The sequence below is a fragment of the Quercus suber genome, unplaced genomic scaffold, assembly GCF_002906115.3.
Source record: "Quercus suber isolate HL8 unplaced genomic scaffold, Cork oak 2.0 scaffold_160, whole genome shotgun sequence".
Lineage (NCBI taxonomy): Eukaryota > Viridiplantae > Streptophyta > Magnoliopsida > Fagales > Fagaceae > Quercus > Quercus suber.
Window position 1 is genome coordinate 116,774 of NW_027069621.1, and position 21,808 is coordinate 138,581.

At 34.0% G+C, this 21,808-nt stretch overlaps 2 protein-coding genes and 1 long non-coding RNA gene across 3 annotated transcripts; all 3 read right to left on the reverse strand.

Annotated features, from left to right (window-relative positions):
* Positions 1-870: 870 nt before the first annotated feature.
* LOC136069283 (uncharacterized) lies at positions 871-3,876 on the reverse strand. The gene is made up of 2 exons (XR_010630503.1): positions 2,744-3,876; positions 871-1,122 (listed from the first exon to the last, which is right to left on the reverse strand). It is a non-coding gene; the product is annotated as an uncharacterized LOC136069283 (long non-coding RNA).
* A 951-nt stretch (positions 3,877-4,827) lies between these two features.
* LOC112019206 (uncharacterized) lies at positions 4,828-8,814 on the reverse strand. Its single transcript, XM_024051732.2, has 3 exons — positions 8,249-8,814; positions 5,512-5,619; positions 4,828-5,412 (listed from the first exon to the last, which is right to left on the reverse strand). The coding sequence occupies exons 1-3, from the start codon at positions 8,564-8,566 to the stop codon at positions 5,101-5,103; spliced, it is 738 nt and encodes a 245-aa protein (XP_023907500.1). The 5' UTR covers positions 8,567-8,814; the 3' UTR covers positions 4,828-5,100.
* Positions 8,815-16,615: 7,801 nt separating this feature from the next.
* LOC112040817 (glycosyltransferase BC10) lies at positions 16,616-19,519 on the reverse strand. Its single transcript, XM_024073739.2, has 2 exons — positions 18,252-19,519; positions 16,616-17,342 (listed from the first exon to the last, which is right to left on the reverse strand). The coding sequence occupies exon 1, from the start codon at positions 19,354-19,356 to the stop codon at positions 18,265-18,267; it is 1,092 nt and encodes a 363-aa protein (XP_023929507.2). The 5' UTR covers positions 19,357-19,519; the 3' UTR covers positions 16,616-17,342; positions 18,252-18,264.
* Positions 19,520-21,808: the final 2,289 nt, after the last annotated feature.

Here is a 21,808-nt window from a genome sequence, read left to right on the forward strand (position 1 = left end):
TTGAGGTAAGCAACAAATCGCATCTAGGAATGGTAATAGTTAGTGTTCACATTTCGAATACAAAGTTGACAAAATCGGGAGTCAAATTTAAGGAGTTTAAGAGAAGAACGGATAAGGTGGAGAAGGTGCTTGTGATGTACAACTTTCACCCTACGTTGGAAAGAGCCATAACTTCTATGAATCTGAAACTACATGGGACACATAGATTGGGCACACCCTTGCCTTCTTTACCACAAATGTCGCAAGTAAACATGATTGATTTGCCAATGGGAAGGCGTGGGATTCAGCTTCAAGTTGTACAAAAGTTGGGTTGTCTACGAATCGGATTGGATTAGGTTTGGCTCAACCCGCTCTTTCGACCTGATCGGGTGGAGGATACCTCAACCCACCACTAGTTGAAGAGATTGATTAGACTGGACCTTTAACAGGTGCCAATTAGTTTGGTTGGCGTCATAGAGGCAGAAATCTTCTGAAATCTAGTGAAATATCAACAGAAATCGGCGAAAAATTTTATTCGTGCCATTAACCAATAAAGCATCGTTGATCTTCAATAAAGAGAGAATTTATGACAAAAAATGTTATGGGTGCCAGGAACCAATATTAGATCCTAGCTACAGCTATATAAAATGCAAAGGGTATAAGTTCTAACATCATAAATCATGTGCGGAATTACCCAGTGGGTTTCACCATCCCTTGTACCCAATACATCCTCTTATTTTCTTTGATGAATCAATGGGTTGTTGTGAGAAAGAAAACAGCAAATGCAAACTCAGTTAGATCCAACAATATTTCCACTAGAAATGGTTGAGTTCTTGCAGTGATATTCTTTGCAGAGTTCGCATTTGCTATTTTCTTTCTCACAATAACCAATTGATTCGTCAAAGAGAATAAAAGGATGCATTGGGTGAAAGGGATGGTGAAACCCAAGGAGTAGTTTCGTACATGATTTATGATGGTAGAATTTATACTCTTTGCATTTTATACAACCATAGGTAGGATCCAATATTGGTTCCTGGCACCTATAACATTTTTTGCCATAAATTCTCTCTTCACTGAAGATCAACGATGCTTTGGATAGTAAAAATGTTGAAGCTCCATCTTCTATTGCATGCACAATCACACCTACATCCAATTTGTTTAAAAAGAAGAAAAAAAGACTTAATAGCATAGAGGAAAAGAAACAAAGAAGGCTGCTAATAATACTTCTTAAGTATGGTAGCATTTTTTATTGCTTAATTTCAATGTGAAAGACTGATTTTGATGTTTGATTTTGCTTACAAGATTGAGTTGAAGTGTTGGTGACTATGAGATTTTAACAAAAATTGGAGGCTTTTAGTTTCATAAGGTTACGGAGGAGTATACACTATGCAAAGAATTTGGGCATGGTTGGTGTTTGGTGGGTATGACAACATTAAGGGTTTGTTTGGATACCACTTATTTGCTAAAAACTGAAAACTTATTATTGAAAACACTGTAGCAAAATAATTTTTAAAAGTGTGAATAATGTCGTGGGACCAAGAAATGTATGAGTATGCGCATTTGTATGTTTTTGGCTGGGTCGTGAACAGTGCGGTGGGGCCCAGCGGGAAAAGAAAACTACAAACGCAACACTAAATCATTTGCATGCAAACGCACACTAGGTGTTTGATTTTGGGTCTAATAAGTGTAAGGGTTGGATTTTGAATGAAAAATAAGAGTGATTTTTTAAAATTTGGGGGTTTTGCAATGTAAAAAATGGAAGGCAGTGTTAAAGTTAAAATTATTGAGAGAGATAGGAGTTCTTCTAATTGATTTTTCTTTTCTTTTTTATAATTTGTGATTTTTTTAATAAAAATGAATTTTTGTTAATTTTTTTTTAAGAGTTTTATAGCTTACTAGTACTATAGGATGTTCTTCACGAAGATAATTTAGATTCAAACCCTCTTTACCCCAAATGCAATAAATAGGGGGAGGGGAGGGGGTGAATGTTGTTTTAAAACCTTTGCGAATAAATGTAAATTATCTTACTATTAATATGTGACAAAATGAATATTTGATATAAGTTAGACTCTGGGTAACTTTTATAAAAGTTATATTGCTCGATACCTTTTTTTCCATAATAATTGTTTATAAACCCATTGTTGGAGTAAATTTATTTCCTACAACTATCAGCTTACCAAATATAATGGCGGTCTACTATTCTAGGTGATCTACTAATCTATAAAGAGCCCTTCTAGGATTTTTTTTTTTTTTTTTTGTGTATTCTTAAATATAGTAAATAACTAATCTCATAGATTCAACCGAAAAAATCAACTGATTATTTTGAAATATGTTTGTAATTAATCTGTAATAGATAAGTTGAAGCAATTAAGTGACATCTTTTATCAAAATTACATTAATGTAACATAAACCATATCATTTAGCAGTAATATATCTCATACAAATATAGTGTTAATTCATGTGCAATAAAATGTAACTATATTTAACATCTATACGATAAATTTTAAGCAAGCAAAGCAACCTATTGTTTATGATTAACAATAGAATAACACACATACATATGAACAAATCTACATAATATCATTTAGCGGTAATATATCTCATACAAATATAGTGTTAATTCATGTGCAATAAAATGTAACTATATTTAACATCTATACGATAAATTTTAAGCAAGCAAAGCAACCTATTGTTTATGATTAACAATAGAAGAAAAACACACATACATATGAACAAATCTACAGAAGCAACTATCAATACTTACCGTAAAAAGAATCAAATTTTGCTTGAAAACACACCTTGAGGAGCTTCCAAGTTAGCCTCAATTTCAATTTTGTTAAAACTAACTTCATATTAAACTCATCTATAACTTCTACTATATATAGGATTATTATGCCATTGTCCAAAAAAAACATAAGCAAGTAGGCAAGACAAGGCATTTATGCTTGCTTGCCAACTTAGGCTTATGTGGAATAAAAAAAGTAAGTAAACAAAGACATATATTTATGCTTGCTTGCCAACTTAGATATATGTGTAATGAGAGAAGCAAGTAGTAAGGCAAATATTTATGCTTTGCTTGCCAACTTAGACATAAATATGCTTCTCTTTTATTTAAATTTAAATTTTTAAATCCATATGCTTCCTACACCCACTACCACTTTCCCATTATTTGGAGTTTTCTGCAAGCAATTCTCTGTCTCTGCTGCTGTTTTGATTTCTTTCATTAATATTCCAAACGCTAAAGTGAGACATGCAGAACAAAGTTGCAATTCTATTCTATGATTTATTTGCTGAGACAGATAGCACTAATTCTTTTTGTTGGATTTGCAACGTTGCACATATAAAGGTGGTTAATGGTCATATACTTGGGGCAGCCCAAGTCCTATTTGTATTTGGTCAATAGGCCAGCCCAAGTTCTATTTGTATCCGGATTGAATCTAAATCAAGATATTATTATCCTCTCTAATGATTAAGAGCCAGCCGATTTAAGCAAATTTTGATATTTCTCTATTTTTATTTATATGATAAATAACCAAATAGAAATTATAAATTCAATGTCTAGTTATTATTATTTTTACATAAATGTAATAATATTCATACATAAGTAATATATATAGATCACATAGTAAACCGATTTAATTCTATATTCTTAATCTTTATAGATTTGTTTGAACAGTGTCAAAAGGAAAAAATGGTTGAAATACCAAACTCAAGGAAATGATTATCATCTATACGAGTTTAGTGGATGGTCTATTTTCATATTCTAGTCACAAGCATCTACTCCTAAGTCCTACATGATTGAGGCATGGCAGAAACTCTAAGTTGTAAATCTTTTTCAGTCAACTTCTACCAGAGAAGAAAACATGCCTGAATTCCCCATCCTTGGTCTCAACCCACTGTGCATATTTTTCATTACTTTATTTGTTTAAGAAAAAAATAAGCTGGGCAAAAGTAGAATTATATCTAGAAAGGTTTTAAATGATGGTTTGTACCTAACCAAATAAACCTAAGCCAAATGAGAACTCAGAATTCTTGAAGCTGTCTTAAAGCACAAAATACACCTTATCGACAAACAGGAGTTTTACTATCTTTGCAATTTCTCAGTACCAACGATAATCAATCATAACTTTTCATTAAGAAGAAAAATTGAAAATCATGACAAATACTTATCACTATGAAAATATTTTATATCAACAAAATTCCTTTTAAGGATCTTCTCATTTAAGAAGTTCATTGGGCTGTGCCACAGAGGGAGTCAAGTTCACAATGTGAAAACAACAGCAGTATAGACTAAACCAGCTGATTTAGCAAGCTAAAAAGAAAGTATTTAAGACAATAACTAGCCGTTCCTGCTGATAATATAATAAGGTTCTGCATTATGAATAAAGGGTACAACTAGTTAGAGTAAGATTTAGGCGTATGAACTAGTTACAGTCTCTTGCCTGTTTTATCATCAGCAACTGGCTAACTAGTAGATAGACTGGTCCACTCAACTGCTTTTGCAAAATGCCATATCAGTTGATGGAAAGAACAAAATTTAATGAAATGTTTAGTTTGATTATATCAGTTGTTGCTCAAGCAATATAGTCAGGGCCTGCTTTGCAAAATGAACAGTAGTCTAAGATACGGTAATCTGTGCATTTTATTCTTTGCATGTTCAGTGTGAGTCCAGTACAAACATAAAAGCATTGCAGTATATAATTTAATAATGTGAAGCTTGAAAAGAGAACCCTGGTCCACAAAATAGAGAGTTCGATGATTAATGGATGATTAAAGCCAATTTCTAATCTCAATAACCAAACAAGAACACACATTTGCTTTAACATAAATAATTTGATCAGCAGGACAGAAGTCAACTATTTCCTTTCATTATATAATCCAATTAATCAAACAATAGAACTATCAAATAATTCACCAGGAAGAAAAAAGAGGTTTGGAAATCTAGCAAGCTATAAAGATCTCAGATAATCAAAATCGAGATAGGAGGAAATATACTTTCTTAGAATAAGAAGGCATAAGAGGGGCAGGTGAAGATGAACAGTCACAAGATTACAACATAAACAAATGAAGACAATTGGTGGAATGTTTGACACGAACTGAAAGAGGCTTTTTTCCCCATCGCTAAAAGAAGTCATTGTACTGGTTAGTGAGAGAATTTTTGAGGTTTGAATACAAGCCATAGAGGGAATACTGCCGAAGGTTTTCGACTTCATACCATGAATTGAGAGCCATCAGATGCTTATCTGTGCCAGAAAAAGCTAGCTGTATCCCAAGACTGCAATCTACTGAACCCCCTCGGTTTTTACAGCTGGATGTTCTAATGGCACAATCTTGTTTGTTGAGGCAAACAAAATTAGATTTACCTGAGCATGAAGCACATCCATCTCTCTTCCAATACAAATTCTGCAGCCTACCTTTCTGGAACTCAAGTACCTATTTTGTTTAATGTCCATTTAGTTTAATTAGATCATAAAGAATATGAGACATCTATTTAAAAGAATATGAACCAGGTACAAGCTTTTGCATCATTACCAGAGTGAAACTGGTGACAATGTAGGTGCTATTTGCAACAAAAGCAGGGAGAGACCTTGCCGCATACTTTCTCCCCGCAAATGCCACCATATACCCACCATAAGTATCCTGTGAAGCACAAAATTTAAGTAACAGAATTATATTGCAGAGAATGATGAGATCCAGATTGCATGGACAACCACATGAAATTTACAGAAGATGAAATGCAAAGATGCACGGTACAGATACAGGTATGGTTACAAGTATACAACATTTCTTGAAAAACTTAGGGTACGATATGTCGAGGATACGTGTATTAATTTACTTATTAAATATATTTTTTATATATTGTTAAGCATTTATTTTTTATATATTGTTAAGCATACATCAATTTAAAAACAATAATGGATAATAAGTGAATCCATGACCGTTAAATGTTGTGTAGAATACAAACCAAGATCCAAAAGAGTATATAAAAGATAATTAGATAAGTATTCAACATTGAAACCAATACATAAAGCATATAAATAAAAATTCTTGCAAGTTTGGGCTATCTCTCACTATCGGGGTTGGGTTACAATGGTATCTAAGTCATATCACAGATGAATCCTAGATGTATTGGGACCTAAAAAAAAAAAAATGATTGGCCATGCATCTTAGAGGTATCCGGTATGATACCGTTACGAAACGTATCGGATCCGGGTACGTGAGCTAAAATGGAGTATCCATGCATCTTGCAACAGGGCCAGGTCTTAGAGATAAGATGACAAGGACCCAGAGAGGACACTACTCAAATCCAATCTTTATGTCTATTTTATGAATGGCCTAATTGACAATGATAATCTGTTTGTCAAAGAAAAGAATAATTCTATTCCAAAAGTCTCTAATTCGTACCAAATGGCGATACATACATCCAAAATAAAAATTCATGAACAAAATCATGCAATTGCATAAGACATATGTATGTGAATATGAAGTAACACATGATATAGTGAACCACCAAGTGGAAATTGACTAGAACTAGGCCTTTCAATTTATTAGATTGATCGGAAACTGTGGTTTTCATGATGTCTTTCTACCCAATAACTCAACTGATCATAAAAACCTTAATCAGAGGGTTAAGCAAGTATCAAATCTCATCACTAATATGATCATATCAACTTCAATGTACACTCTTACAACTAACTGAAGTTAGATCAATTATTGTGCATGCAGAATCTGATTTCTGATATCCACATCCATTAAGGATCAGATATCTGACAGGCTTTAGGTGCCATTTGGTTTGGCCTGTTATTAAGTGTCTTTCATTTATTGAATGATTGTGATTTTATCAAACTTTCAGTTTAAATTTTAATCTTCTTATTCTTGGGTTAACCAAACACTATTTGAGATTTAGAAATGGATTTAATCCACAGAAAATCCAAACCAACAGGCAACAAGCACACTAAACCCCAAATAGTCTTAGCAGATCAAATTGGCCATAACTTCTGAAAACAACAGCCAAAACTCACATGTACCGGCAAGAAGCAAGCATGTATCTTTTAAATCAGGAATGAAGAAAATCCAGGGAGAGCAATGGAAAAAGCTATTAAATTATACAATCTTACTATTGTAATAGAAGTGTAAAGTCCTCCAACGTTGAGAGGATATACTGGAGACCTACCTAACAGGGCAACAAATTTAAAGTGGAATAATATATATCACAACATAATATCCCTAGGGGAGAGAGAGGGGGAGGGGGGCACAATTCAAACCAATGGTGCTACCCCTTAGGGTTAATTGAAGCATCTAGATTCTCCTGCCTTGATTCTTCTGTCTCATGCTTTAATGGTATCCAAATGTTCTAATGTGTGGAACGTCTTTTTATCTGTATTCACTTTAAGATATCCCATAAAATGAATACATTTATTGATCAAATAATTTATAATCTCAAGAGTCAAATCACACCTTGTAAATGTACTTTCCCATTTCTGTTCAATCACTTATTTACACGAAGAGAAAGAGTAACACGAACTGGGAGACCCAAAAACACTACTCTTTTAGCTCCAAAGGCTGATTATATCTTTTTTGACAGAAAAAGGTAGAAGGCTGATTATATCTAGTTCACCTTTTCTGTCATCAAACCCAAATAACTAGTCATTTATCCCTATTGAACTCTAAGTCTTCAAATTTTCCTCAATTCACTTCATATGATTTCATCCAAAGTTACTGAATCCTTACCCACCCACCTTACATACCGCAGGCAGATCATGCATGTTAATTCATGAAGTCGCAGCGATCCCAATTTACTATGTTTGTAACTCTAGTATTCTTGTTCTTTTTTCTTTCCAATATAAGAGGCACTCCATTCTTCAATTGTTTAATATAAACATTCACATTCCTTAATACAATTTTAAAATTTTAAAAAGTTTAATGGCACGATCGATTTCACAACTGTTAAGATAACCGTTTGTGATTGGTGTGCAGTAAAAGTGATTCAGTGCCTCAACAAGTTGTGAAATTTGTTGCGTGTAGTATTGTTGAATGTAAAAACATGAGTACTACACCACTAGCAAGTAGCAACATTTGGCATTTGCTTAACAATGTTAAGTGCTAATAACCCATTTATTTAGAGTCATATTTTATCAAAACAGTAGCACCCATCAGGGCATCATTAGCTGAAGAACCAAAATCGATGCATATATGGATATGACAATGATATATAACATATGGGATTTGAAAAACTAGAGCTAAAAGATATGAAATGAGTGGATATTACCGGAGAGAAGCTGGAGGTGTTGATGGTGAGGAGGGAGATGCCATCGACTTTGGGTCTGAAAACAGCGAGCTGGGAGTTGAGGGTGGCGAGAGAGAGGCGGCGGTCACAGGGAGAGAGCTGATGAGACTGGTTCTGGTTGTAATAGAATGAGTCCTTGGTTGAGAATGCTATTCCAAATGTGAACCCATCGGATCTCTGGATCTTGGTGTCACCACATGGCTGGTACAACCCATTTGTGTTGTCTGCATCAAGTGTCGTCGTCATCATCAGTAGCAGCATTGCCAACACTGCCATTGCCATTGCCATTGCCATTGCCATTGGATTAATGCTTATCAACTCACTCTGCTGTTTCACACTTTCCTTTCTTGGCTCTTTCTTGCTGTGATGCTGTTAATGGAGTCTGGTACAAACTTTAAGGACACCGATGTGTTGTGTTGTGTTGTGACTTGTGAGGGAGATAGTAAAGTTCACTTCATAATTGAGGAATGGAACAGAGTACTGAGTACATCCACATTCATCTTTTGTGTTGGGAAAGGTGTGAACTGTGTCAGACAGGTCCCGAGTCTTTTGGCTAAATATTGCCAAAATTAAAACATTTTTGCATTATAGGTACTGTTTGAAGTTTTTTGGCAAAATGAGGAGAGAGGTTGAATTTCGGCAACAGCGTTGCCGAAATTCAAGAAAAATGAGGAGAGAGAATGAGAAAAGCGGAGGAGAGAGAAAAACTTGAATTACGGCAATGGTATTGCCGTAATTCCTCTGCCCAAGCTGCCCGGACTGTGCAAAAAAAATCCCACAATTTCGGCAATACCATTACCGAAATTGTGGGAAAATTTTTTTTTTTTTTTTAATTTAATAATGAGTCACTACTACCATTGGATATTTAAATTGTTTCTGAAAATATAATTTTTTTTTCCCAAAAATAATATTAAAATAAATATGAATTATTTCAAATTAAAGTGAATGGGAAAAATATCAAATTATGAAGATTTTGGACGTTTTTACATTTCGAAACCATCTGGATTCTTTTATATAATTTCAAAATCTTATGATTTTTTAAAGAAATTTATTTGTATCATATAAAGTTGTGATTCATGGTTAGGATGTTGATATAGAATAAGATTTATGTTCGAACCTAACATGATATTAGTTTTTTTTTTTGAGAAACCTAACATGATATTAGTTCGAATAAGAATTATCATTTTCAATCGCTTGAAACCACTAATACTTTGATGTGATTGAATTAGACTATGTTTTAATCCACTCTCATTAGTGACTTAACCTTCAAGTTCTATGCATTGATTGGCCAATTTAATAGCGTTATGGGTCACATTAATTTATTCATGTGTATAAAGTAGGATATTGTTGTTGTCACATTTAAATATGGTTAGTAAGGTTGGTCCCCTCCTCCCCCTTTATGGCTTTATATTCAAATAATAAAAGACAAAATCAAATAAAAAAATAAAAGACAAAATTTTCTTTATAAAAAAATTATGACTCACTTTTTTCATAAAATTATTCTTATATACCTATTTCAAAATAAGAACATAAATTAATTTAATATTTGTAAGGACTAGAATTAGACCCACAACCCAACCAAAATAGATGATGGCGGAATAAGCCCAAAACAATATATTTGTTAGAGAATATATTTTACAGGTAAAAGACTCAGTAAATCAGTATGAGCCACAATAGATTGGATTCGTGCTAGAAAGATAAGAAAACACAATTTGAAAGGAATAACACTCCTTAGTCAAGTCCGAGGATAAGTGTTCTTATATTTACTCAAGTTTTTTCTAAGTACAAGGAGTTCTTTCTTTTCCTCTCAGATTTCAAGCCCCATTTTTCACAAGGACCATTTCCTTATATAGTCTTATTCTTTTCAATCCCAATCTTCCACTTGTTGATCATGTAGGTGCTCTTTTGAATGTTTGTCTCATTAGAAACCTCCTGCAAGCTTTGTGAGTAGCTGTGAACTGAGATATCCTTGCTCGGGGGTCATTTCCACATAAATGCAGCTAATTGGTTAGGTTCAAAATATTTAATGTGGTGGTAGTAGCCTTCTTCTCAGATATTTCTTAGTTTACTATGGACTCCTTTATTTGAAACTTATCCTCAGAAGTATGGTTGTCTCTTACACAGTATTCTCTAGGAAACCGAGCTCTAACCTTCCACAATGCTTCCCAATGAAGTTTGGATCCTCGAGAGACACCAATTGATCGTTATTACTTGTTCTTGTCCTCGACCCATTGACCCCCATACTTATCTTACTGTTCAACTATCCTCGGGCTCCCTTATATCCTCGGGCATGGCCCACGGCCCAATACTCCTACTCAGCTCATTTATCCCCACAATATTCATTTTTAATATAACAAAAATTATATTTAGAAAGTAAAATTTTAATTTTTTATAACTTAAAACTAAATACAAAAAATACATTGAATAATTAAGAACAATATTGAAAACAGTGAAAAATTAAAAAATATATATATATATATGTGTGAAAATTTTGTTTTCTCTTTTAAATTGTTAGGAAAAATCAACAATTTAAATTTCTATATATTTTATGGGGGAAAAGCCCCACAAAAAAATAAAATGAAAAGATGAACATTTTGCTGGAAAAATGAGCTGAACATCCTCAAAGAATGTTATATTGAACTTGCTATTACCAAATTAGGCATATACTTGTCATATAAGGAGTAAAATACGAAAAAAGAAAATGGGATTGTGGTACGGTGCAATAGCAATAATGAATGTGTGATAAAATTTCACTTGTAATCTCAATCATTGGATTAGAAAGAAAAAAAATTAACCTTAAATTTTTATTCTTTTTTATACTTTTTATACTTTTTCAAATTTTTACATCTCACAACATTATGGTAATTTGCACCATGCAATTAATTGCATGGCATCTAAATCCAACAAAATTCTTACACATTTTCTGTCTATTTTTATGGCCAAACCCTAAGCAGTAAGCAGTGTGGTCCCTGAAAAAACATTAAATTTAAAGTCGGCTTTACAAGTTTTAACCAAATTTTAAATAAAAAACCATTTGTTATATTTCACTTATTCACTTTTTGAATGCACTATAAATTATACATCAAACTCTTCATTTTCTTATACATTGGATTAAAACATATTACCTGTCTGATGTGATGTGGGACATTTTTCGGTTGATTCTTCGTTATAGTTCTATTCAATTTGGTTAACAAAAAATGTCTTGCACGGTTAATTCTAATGCTTAAAGCATTAGCAATCGACTACCCATCAGATTAGTCCAACTAAATTTTGACAGTACAACTCAAAAAAGAGCCAACATATATAATTGCTAGCTCCAGTGCATAGCCAAATCTGACTAGCACTGTAGCTTAGCAAAATGAGTTCTCTCTCTCTCTCTCTCTCTCTCTACTGCTCAATGTCTCTCTTTTTCTCTCAACAAAAGCTCTCTCCACCATGCCATAACTATAAGCTCATCCCATTTTCATGCTCTCTCTATTCACTTTTTTTCTCTTCAGATCATTTATAGACCATGGAGTCATGAGCATGATCATGTGGGATTTAATATGTAGGCTTGATTTGGATTTGCGGCAAGAATTTAATCACGAGCAGGTGTGTGGTTACTAAGAGAGAGGATTCGTGTCTTTGGGTTGGGTGGTCATGGGTGACAATTGTGGCTTTAAAGTTTAGGACTTGCATTGCAAGAGTGATGGCTTTGGGATTGTGTTGTTAGTGAAGCAAAGTGAGAAGCAAGAGTAGAAGTAGAGGGGAAATAATAAAGAAAATAATTAAAAATATATTAATTAAAGATTGAGAAGAAAAAAAAAAAGGAAAAGTTTGATGAAAACCCATGTGAAAATGGGTAAATTCTAAAATAAATAAAGTAGGTTTTAGGTTGAATTTGGCTATAATTTTAGTTAATCCAATGTAAATGCTCTATGTGTATTACAAGATAATTATTCCAAGTCAGTAGATTAATTGCTTCCAAACATGCAATTATGGATTTGTATTTTATAATTTTGTAAATGAATATTAGTCTTTTGTGTGTTCAATTTTTGCATAAAAAGAACTAAGATCGGAACAAAGTACCAAGAAAAATAATTTAAATTAAATTATAAACTACACCATCTAACTTTAACTTATTTTCAATTTATTCCTACGAATTCAATTTTGTTTTTGTCATTTCAAATTTTCAACTGTAATCTATTTTTATTTTTTAATTTATGCATAAAGGACTTTTCTACTATACATGCCAAAGAAGATGGTTCCCGAAGTCGTTTGCAGCCAACCTTGAACCATACTCTTTGTGTCTATGTCAAAGTCATATTTACATCAATCACATGATTCACAGTAGCTTCTAGAGACAACGACTTGAATCCTACCTTTGACATAACGCAATCACTTCCTTGACCTTTTTTTTTTTTGAGAATCAATCACTTCCTTAACTGATTCAACAGGAACAATAACATTCTTGAAGCCTTTTGATTTAGCTATTGCCAAGGCCCAGAGTCCTTTCTTAGTTACTCTCTTTGACCAATAATACTATGAGAGATTTTTGGAGCTTAATACTATGAGAGATTTTTGGAGCTTATGTATGAATGAATAATGATAACTTCTGATCCAATCCATACCACACGATGAAACTTGAAAGAACTCACAGGCTTTTAAAATTCCTATGTTCTAAGCATCTCTATTAATCTAGCTTCTCAGGGAGTAAATCATGGTCAAAGCAAACTTGGTGAGTTGAATTACTCACAACCCAACTTTGACTACTTTCTATGTTTAAGCAAGTGAACATAAAAATAAAATGTTAAAAAGAAAAAGAGTTACCCATTCAAGTTTACACTACTCACACTGATTTCAACTGTTGGGGGGTAAGGTTTAGATACAATTATTCAGGTGTTATAGATTAGGTCCTCAAACATGATTAAGGAACCGTATATAAATTTTTACCCCAAACTTCTTACTTTGTTCCGTAAGATATCTTGAGCAAGCTAGAGATTTAATTATCTCTCATAGAGTTTGCTAACATAAAAAAATTAAAGACAACATAGCAATTCATGGAAAAATTAATTTATAAAATATCACAATAAGTGGATCTCACAAATGTATAAAACCCACAAAATATGAGAGAAAATCATCTCACGCGTCTCCGATCCATGACCCCACAATGGGCCTCCTTGCTTTTAGGAAAGCTAGCACATCCATGATCCACCAGTATTGACTATTGAGTTTTAAATTTAATAAACCAACAAGATAGAAGTCTTGTTATTAGTTGGCCTTCCCTTGTCAATTGCTTTGAAAGCTACATCATCAATCGACCTAACCAAGAAGGAAGGAGGTAATTAAGCTACAATTTCTTTTTCACTTTGTTTTTTTCTTCGCTAACAAGAAAAGATTTTACTTTACTTCCTAAGACCACTTCTGAATTTCTCAAATTTTCTACTAACAATTGTCACCCACTTTAGAAATCGAGTGGCAACTTTTTGTGAAATTCTTTAATTCAACTCAGAAGATATTGAATAAGGTAGGATTATATTTATATAATGTTTTTGACTTTATTTTTTTTTAAGTACTACTATACAAAGTTAAGTACAAAAATTTGCACTATGCTTTTTCTTTGTTTTTCCGGACCTAACTAGTTCTATCTCTTTTCTTCAAAATTTGGCAACCAGAAAGGTTTTTTTATTTGTTTTTTTAATAGAATTAATTATCGCAACGGAACACTCTTAAGACTTGTAAAGAGGATGCAAGTGGCTGCGTTATTGTAATGCTGACTAATGATAATTTAATTAAGATATCTTAATCAATCTTAATTATGTTATTAAGTACGTACGATTAAAATCATCCACCTCTACCATTACGTACTATTGGCTCACAATTTACAAGTACAAAGTTTTTGTGGGTAGAAAACAAAAGTTAAAATTTAAATATCTAAAAAAAAAAAAAAAAAAAACTTCACATATATACACTTAACTTAAATTAAAGTAAATTTTTATCTCAGATTAAAAAAAAAAAAAAAAAAACCATAAACCTATTGTGCCTTTACACCTTTACGGATTACGGTGAAAGTAATAACTTTCACAATATATTTCAGGTGGTTTCATTTCATGGGTATGGACCGTTTGATTTGGTAGGTGCCTCGAACAAGTCTAATTGGCAAACCCATGTGAATTACCTCCTTTTTTTTAAGATCCTGTAGCCCAAGCTATATAGGTAAATGGTCCATTTTCATTTGATGCTGATCTATAATAATCACTGGCGGCTATTAAATGTTCCTTCCGATGCAAAACATGGACCTAACTTTCTTGCATGTGTATGCTGAAATGTCAGCTAATTAAGTATTCGTTGCTCTTAAGTCAAAGAGTACGATTCGTTCCCTCTTAAGAATTTATGATACTTTGCATCTAATTTCTTATTTTAGTCCAATGATTGACACCTTTTAATATAAAGATGTTTAAAATTCAAACTCTCGTTCCTCTTTATTCTTTTTATATTCCATTTTGAAATTTATTTATTGACCAAACACAAGAGAGATAATTGAACTGTTGGAGCCCTAATTTTATAGATAGAGGGTCGATCACCATTACTCTTGTTTTATATGAGAGAAATTGAGATGATTTGGTTTAATTGAGAAATCCAAACTAACTAAAAGAATATATATATATATATATATATATATATATGAAAATATTAAAGAATGCCTTAAAAGGTATTGATTTAGGAACTATTTTTAAAAATATTTTATTAGAAAACAAAAACATAATTAATTTTATTGACTACTTTTTATATTTCTCATAAAATGATGTCAAAAATTTTCTAATATTTTTTTTTTGAGAATCCAAAAATTTTCTAATATGATTATTAACAATTGTTCTAAAGTTACCTGTTGACCCAAGAATATTAGCTTCAATAAAAGATACAAATGGAAAAAAACAGTCAAAAGCTAATAATTTATTGACTATTGTAAGTAATAATAAATTATATTAGGAAAGTTTTGATATTATTTTCATATAAAATATAAAAAGCTGTCAACATTTAGATATTTGTTAACAAACTATTTTAAGAATATTTTGACACCATAATAGAAAAGTTCCTAAACCAACGTTCTTGTAGCATTCGTTAAAATTTCCCTTTAAACAATAGCATAAACACAATGTCTATTATGCATTAATACCCAGTTAAGAGCATTCACATTGAAGGGTAATTATTGGATATTCTCGGAATACTATAAATGCGTACTTCCTTCCTCACATAATTGTGGGTAATTTAATTAGTGAGACTCACAGTTTTGTGAGGGAGAAAGTACACATTTATGGTGCTCCTAGAGTATTCAATAATTTTCCCACATTGAGGACCTAGGACCTACTTTTTATATTTTAAGTTAGCTAATGATTTTTATTAAAAATAATATATATAATACACCGACATATCTATGATATATATATATATATATATGTGGGTTCAATAGCCCTAAACAAACCATTTTTAAGAAAATTTTGATATTAATTTCATGAAAACGTTTTTTTCTTTTCCCCCAGCAAACTTTTCTAAATTAATTCATTGACAAATACCTACATCCATTAACAAATTTCTAAAAATATTCATTCTTCCTCCATTCTTTATCATTTACCCTTTTCCCAAATCATCAGCACAACGCCCAAACAACAAGGACAAAAGTAGATAATGCTAATGTACTTTGGGTGAGAGAAAGAATGAATAAAAAATACCATTTGTATAAGTTACAGCATCTTCTAAATTTGGACAACAAATATTATAGTAAAAAAATGTTATTTTGCCTAATGAGTACATAACTGGAGAGTGTTTTGTGAAATTTATTAGACAAATTTGGAGTCTCATTATATGCTTTTTTAACTTAACCGACGTGAATCCTCTGGAGAAAGTTAAAAAACCGTACATCAGAGATTCATTTATTGAAAGAGTATTATAATCACGCAGATCAACACCACACAGATCAAGTTAATATGTACTGTGTACCGGCTGGCTGCCACCCAGAAATGAAAACAAAGCATCCAAGAGTAGGTGGCCCTCCATTACATCAATCACACGCAAAAGAAAATGCAACTTTGTCCTTCACCATGATATAATTTCATATTTTACGAAACAAACAACACCGACATTATTTTTTTTTTTTCCTTTTTTTTTTCTTTTTTCTTTCTAGAACCGTGTTACTGTTTATTACTGTTTTTAGACAAAATGTGATGGATTACTTCATCATATGCAATAACCAGTCAATTGTAGGTTCCAGCTCATATATAAAGAACATAATATTATTATTGTATAGCAACCTAAGATATCAATGAATCATCAACACCAATCATAACAAAGAGAGAAAAGAAAGAGCAGAGAGAGACAAAATTCTCCTTTTCATTTCTTCAGCATTACATTTTTTTTTTTTAATAGAGAAATTGTATTATAAATAGTACACAATGATTCTAGCATCTCTCTATCTTGTACAAGGAGCCAAAAAGAAATAAATGGGATATGGGGAATCCAAAGAGAAGGAAGGAGCAAATGGCCAAAACTGGCTTTGATTTTTACATTTCACCCGGCAGTAAAAAAAAGCCAATCATTGTTCCCTCACATTATCAATCATAAATTGAACCTTAAGTTTTGGGTGGCACTATTTGAGTATTTTTTTTCCCCACCCAAAATAGCTAACTTTCCCACCATCAAGAACAATTTTGTTCTAAATAAATATATTATATATATCCTTTTTTTTCTTCCCCTCCCTAAGTTACATGTGGATATATTATAATCCATTGCTACATATGTACAAAAAACACATCACAAATGGACTAAAATCTACATTTACTCCTAGTACTACTACTATTACCATAATAGTACTACTCTTACACCATCACAATACACTTTAAAGAAAAAGTACCTGCTTTTCTTTTACTCTTCCACAGGTATCTCTTTTCTTTGATTTCTTTTTGATTCCTTTTACATTTGTCCGTGACTTTGGACCTTCTGGGTTCACATTGGTTGTACTTTGAAGGCACTTAGCGCCAGCTTCAAAACCATACCCCACCGGAACAAGTCAAAAAAACTTTTAACAATTGGCCTTTTTCACCTGTGAATAATCAATTCAATGGACTCAGCAGAGTTAGCTCAACTCCCAACAACACAAACAACAATAATGTCACATACACAACTTTTTCTTACAAATTTCCCACCATTATGAAATTTGCTGTAAAAAAAAAAAAAAGTAGCGTCGGCAGCATCAAGCAAGGAAAAAAAAAAAAGGCAATCATTTCCATATTTTTCACCTAATTTCATATATTCAATAACATGTGATCATTCACTGTTAGAAAAAAAAAAATTGTATACAAAACACTTAACCAGTTTGAATTCTTCAAAAATACTCCACTAAAAAATGGGTCAAAATACCCAATACCCTCTCCTACAAGTACAGTCATAATCCCAAATTTTGGCTACCTAAATTGACTTCCCAAATTTTGCATATTTTCAATCTTTGGAAAAAAAAATGATATCCTAACGAGGGCAATTTGGTAATGAAAACAATAATAAAGATTCTAAATCAATCGGCAGACAAACACCCAATAAAAAAGGCGGGTTTAGTAAAGTTGACTCGGACTTTTTATTACTTTCCCACCAAAAATAAATAAAAAAGTGAGATTCACGGATTTTTCGCTTTTTTTTTTTTTTTTTTTTCCTCAAGCCAAAACATCAAACGATTACACACCCGCCACCCTCACTCACCGCCACCGATTTTTTTTTTTTTTTTTTTCCTCAAGCCAAAACATCAAACGATTACACACCCGCCACCCTCACTCACCGCCACCGACACTAACTCACTGAGTCAAGTAAAATTAAACCAATGCAGTAAAAATTAAACTTGTTACGCGACCTCAAGACTTACCTGACTAATGAACTCACTATTTTGATTCCGCGTGATCTCGAAAGTCACATTTAGTAAGGTAAAAAGTAAAAAGTGAAAAACAAGAAATAAATAAGTTACCGAAAAATTTCATTCAGTCGCGGAAAATGACCGAATCGGCGAGACCCATTAAGGGTTTCAGGCAATCAGGAGTGAATTTCCTGGCAAACAAGTACGACTCGGAAAAATTGGATTGGCGCAGCCGATAAATTAACTCGGCCGAAATTTCGGGTGGCCGATACGTGTACGGGTGACCATTGACCGTACCGGTCCAATTGACCTTCGTCAAAGTGTAATGGGTGCAACCATTGGGGTCCGCCATTGATAGCAGAGTCGGAAAATAGTGCTCTTCAGGGAAACACTCGTCTTCTCGGTAACACGGAAGCTTGAATTTCCTCCACAGAGTCCGATCCTTGATCACAACCAGCGCGTGCTTACGCGTCACCACGAAGAACTGCGACCCGACCCGGAACTTCTCGAACGGGACCTCGGGCATCATCGCGAACCGGCCTCTCGCGGCGTACCGCTTCCACAGCGACCGGTTCTTGGATATGATCTCGATGAAGCTCTTGTACTTGAGGCGCACCCCGCCGTACTGAGCCGACTCGGAGGGAGACTGAGTCAGATCGAAGGTGGTGGAGGTGACGAGCGAGCTGTACACGTACTCGAAAGAGTGCAGAGGGACGCAGTACTGAGACAGCACGGCGAAGAACGCGTTGGCCGGATCGTCGATGACGGCGGTGGCCAGCAAGCGGCGCGTCGCGGAGATGAGCGTCGGCGAGGCGCGGTAGGTTTTTTTGGCCGGAATGAAGCGGAATTCGAAGACGGTGCCCTTAGGGCGGGTGACGTTGACGGAAGGATCGGCGTGAACGTAGACGTTGTAGAGGTTTTTGGAAGGGGCATTTTGGAAAAACTGTTGCCAGAGAGGGGCGAAGTGGAGGTCGGAGTTGGTGAGGAAGAGGAAGGCGATCTTGAGTTTGGGGCTTTTGGAGGAGAGGTGGGAGAATGTGTTGGAGGGGCCGGAGAGAGAGGCGGCGCGGTTGAAGAGGGAGAGGTCGTCGAGCTCGTCGGGGAGAGGGATTGGGACGGAAGGGTGGCGCGGAGGGAGGAAACGAGGGGCGAGGAGGAAGAGGATTGGGAGGGAAAGGAGGAGGGAAAAGGTGAGGACGAATTGGGTTGAGAACATTGATGAAGGGGAGATGGTTATGAGTCGGAATAAAATGGATGGGAGGATGGTTGGGAATTTTGGGGTGTGGGGATTTGGGTCTGGAATTTTGTTAGAACTCTAGAGACTTAAATCGATTTTTTTTTCTTTCTTTTTTTTTTGAGTTTTTTGGGTTTTTTTTTTTTAGGGTTGGATTTTTTTTTTTTTTTTTTTAAGAAGTTGGGGGTGGGTGGGTGGGTTTGATCTTTGATGATGGTGATGGTGATGAGAGGGTGAGGAGAAGGTGGTGGCTTTGGTGCGAGTAATTAAGAGGGAATGAGAAAGGAAGGAAAGAGAGAGAGAGGGAAAGTGACAAGTGGATGCAGAAGGCGTGATATTGCCGCCGTTATTTTCACGGTAGTTGTTGGGATGTAGTTGTTCTCAGATTGGGTTGTTGTTTGTTAGGGGAAAAATGAATGGACTAGAATGGTAAATCCTATTCTTTTATGGGCTTTGTTGACAAATCGGCAACTAGCTATTTTCGGAAAATTTTAACATTATTTTATGAAAAAAATTTTTTAAAATTTGTTTTTATTTTTTTTTTTAAATTGTTAAAATATTAATTATTTTATTTTATTTTCTCATAAAAATTTCTAAAATGGTTTATATATCCATTAACATTTCCTTTCTTTTATTTTTTATTTTGTAATAAAGTAAAGGGAAAATCTAGATTAGAGGGGGAATCTAGATTTTATAACATATATAATATGAGTACAAGGTTAAAAATATGAGTTTGTATTATTTTAAGTACTTTTTTAATTAAATTTTTTTTTTATTTTAATAAGAAACTATCACATTACACTAACTAAATAAAATGTAGAGATTAAAACACACTACCACTTCTATTTGTATTTAAAATAAAATGATACGTCTAATTAAAAAAGTATTTTAGTAAACAAACTCTAAAATAATACTCATAAGTATGAAAAGAAAAAGTAAAAAATATATAATAAACATAATAGTATATTATTAAATTCTTTTTTGGCAGAAAAGCGGTAGATATTATTAAATTCTTAAAGATGAAAATTAGAATAAAGGGGAGGTTGTGAATCTTGTGATATGATAAAATATAAGAGATCGGTATTTGGGCTGGTATAACTTATAATATGCTATTATTTAGTATTAAAGCACGAAAAACATGCATTACCCGGGTTTTTAATTGTAAATTTTTTTACAATCATGCTACAACATCAATCAATTTTTGTGTAAGGAATTGAATCTCAAATCTCTTATACAACCATTAGAAACTTTACAATTGAGCTAACTATAACATATTGTATAATTTTATTTCTCTCTCTCTCTATCTCATCTCTTTTCTCTCTCTTCTCTCTCGAATTCGGTGTGGTCACAACGTGGCGGAGTCATGCGGTAATGGCATGGTCACAACTGGCATCAAGCGTATGCATGGCACACTGGCCATGGCGTGGCAAGATGGCATGGTTACATTGTGCGAGTGGGTTTCGATGGGGGCCTAGGTTGGATTTGGATTGGTTGGTTGGGTGGCATGGTGGGTAGTGGTTGTTTGTTGTTTTACTATGGGTTTGTTGGGTATTTGGTGGTTTTTTTTTTTTTTTTTTTTGTTTTTTTTTTTTGGTTCGATGGATAGTGGTGGAATGGTGGTAGTGACTAGGTGTTTGATTTTTTATTGGGTTGCTAGATTTTTGGTGGGTATTTACTAAGTTTTGTTTTTCTAATTTGTGTTTTGGTTTCAGTGGGATTTTGGTGGGCAGTGGTAGTAGTGGTAGTTTAGGTGTTTGGTTTTTTTTTAAATGGTTTTTTTTTTTGTGGGTATTTGTTGGTTTTTTATTTTTAATTGGATTTTTGGTTTCGATGGTATTTTAGTGGGCAGTGGGCAGTGGTGGCGTATGGGCATGGGTGCATGGTGGTGATTGGGTTGTTTGGTTGTCTAAGAAGAGTGACAAAAGAGGTANCTGGTTCAGAGCTCTGTTCATGGCATCGTTCTCCATGTCCTCGTGTGATGGACTTCTACGTTGTCTCTTGCGATGGGATTCCTCCTCACAAGTGTAGGACTCGCTGGCTGGTGTCTTGGATTTGTGCTGATAAGAGACATCCTGCTCATCATCAAGATCATCCTCAGAGTATGAGGAAGCCCGTCTCCTCTTTGCATGGCGCAGCTCTCTCTTTAGTTTTTCTATTTCCAGTTGCAAGTCGCGGTTCTTCTTTGCATGGGACATGTGACTTCCGCTCTGCTATTGGCCCTGGCTAAGGCGCACTGTATGTACGCTACCCTCACGATTTTGTCTCTTCTCTTGGTGGGCGAAATGGTCCACGTGTTGAGATGCCCTGGATTCTGCTTGCTGTTCACCTTGTTCTGCCATCATCAACTGTTGTTTTCACTCTTGCACAAGCTCTCCCCACAGACGGCGCCAATTGTAGGGTCAGTTTTTGCAGCCCAAGCCCAAAAAAGTATGGG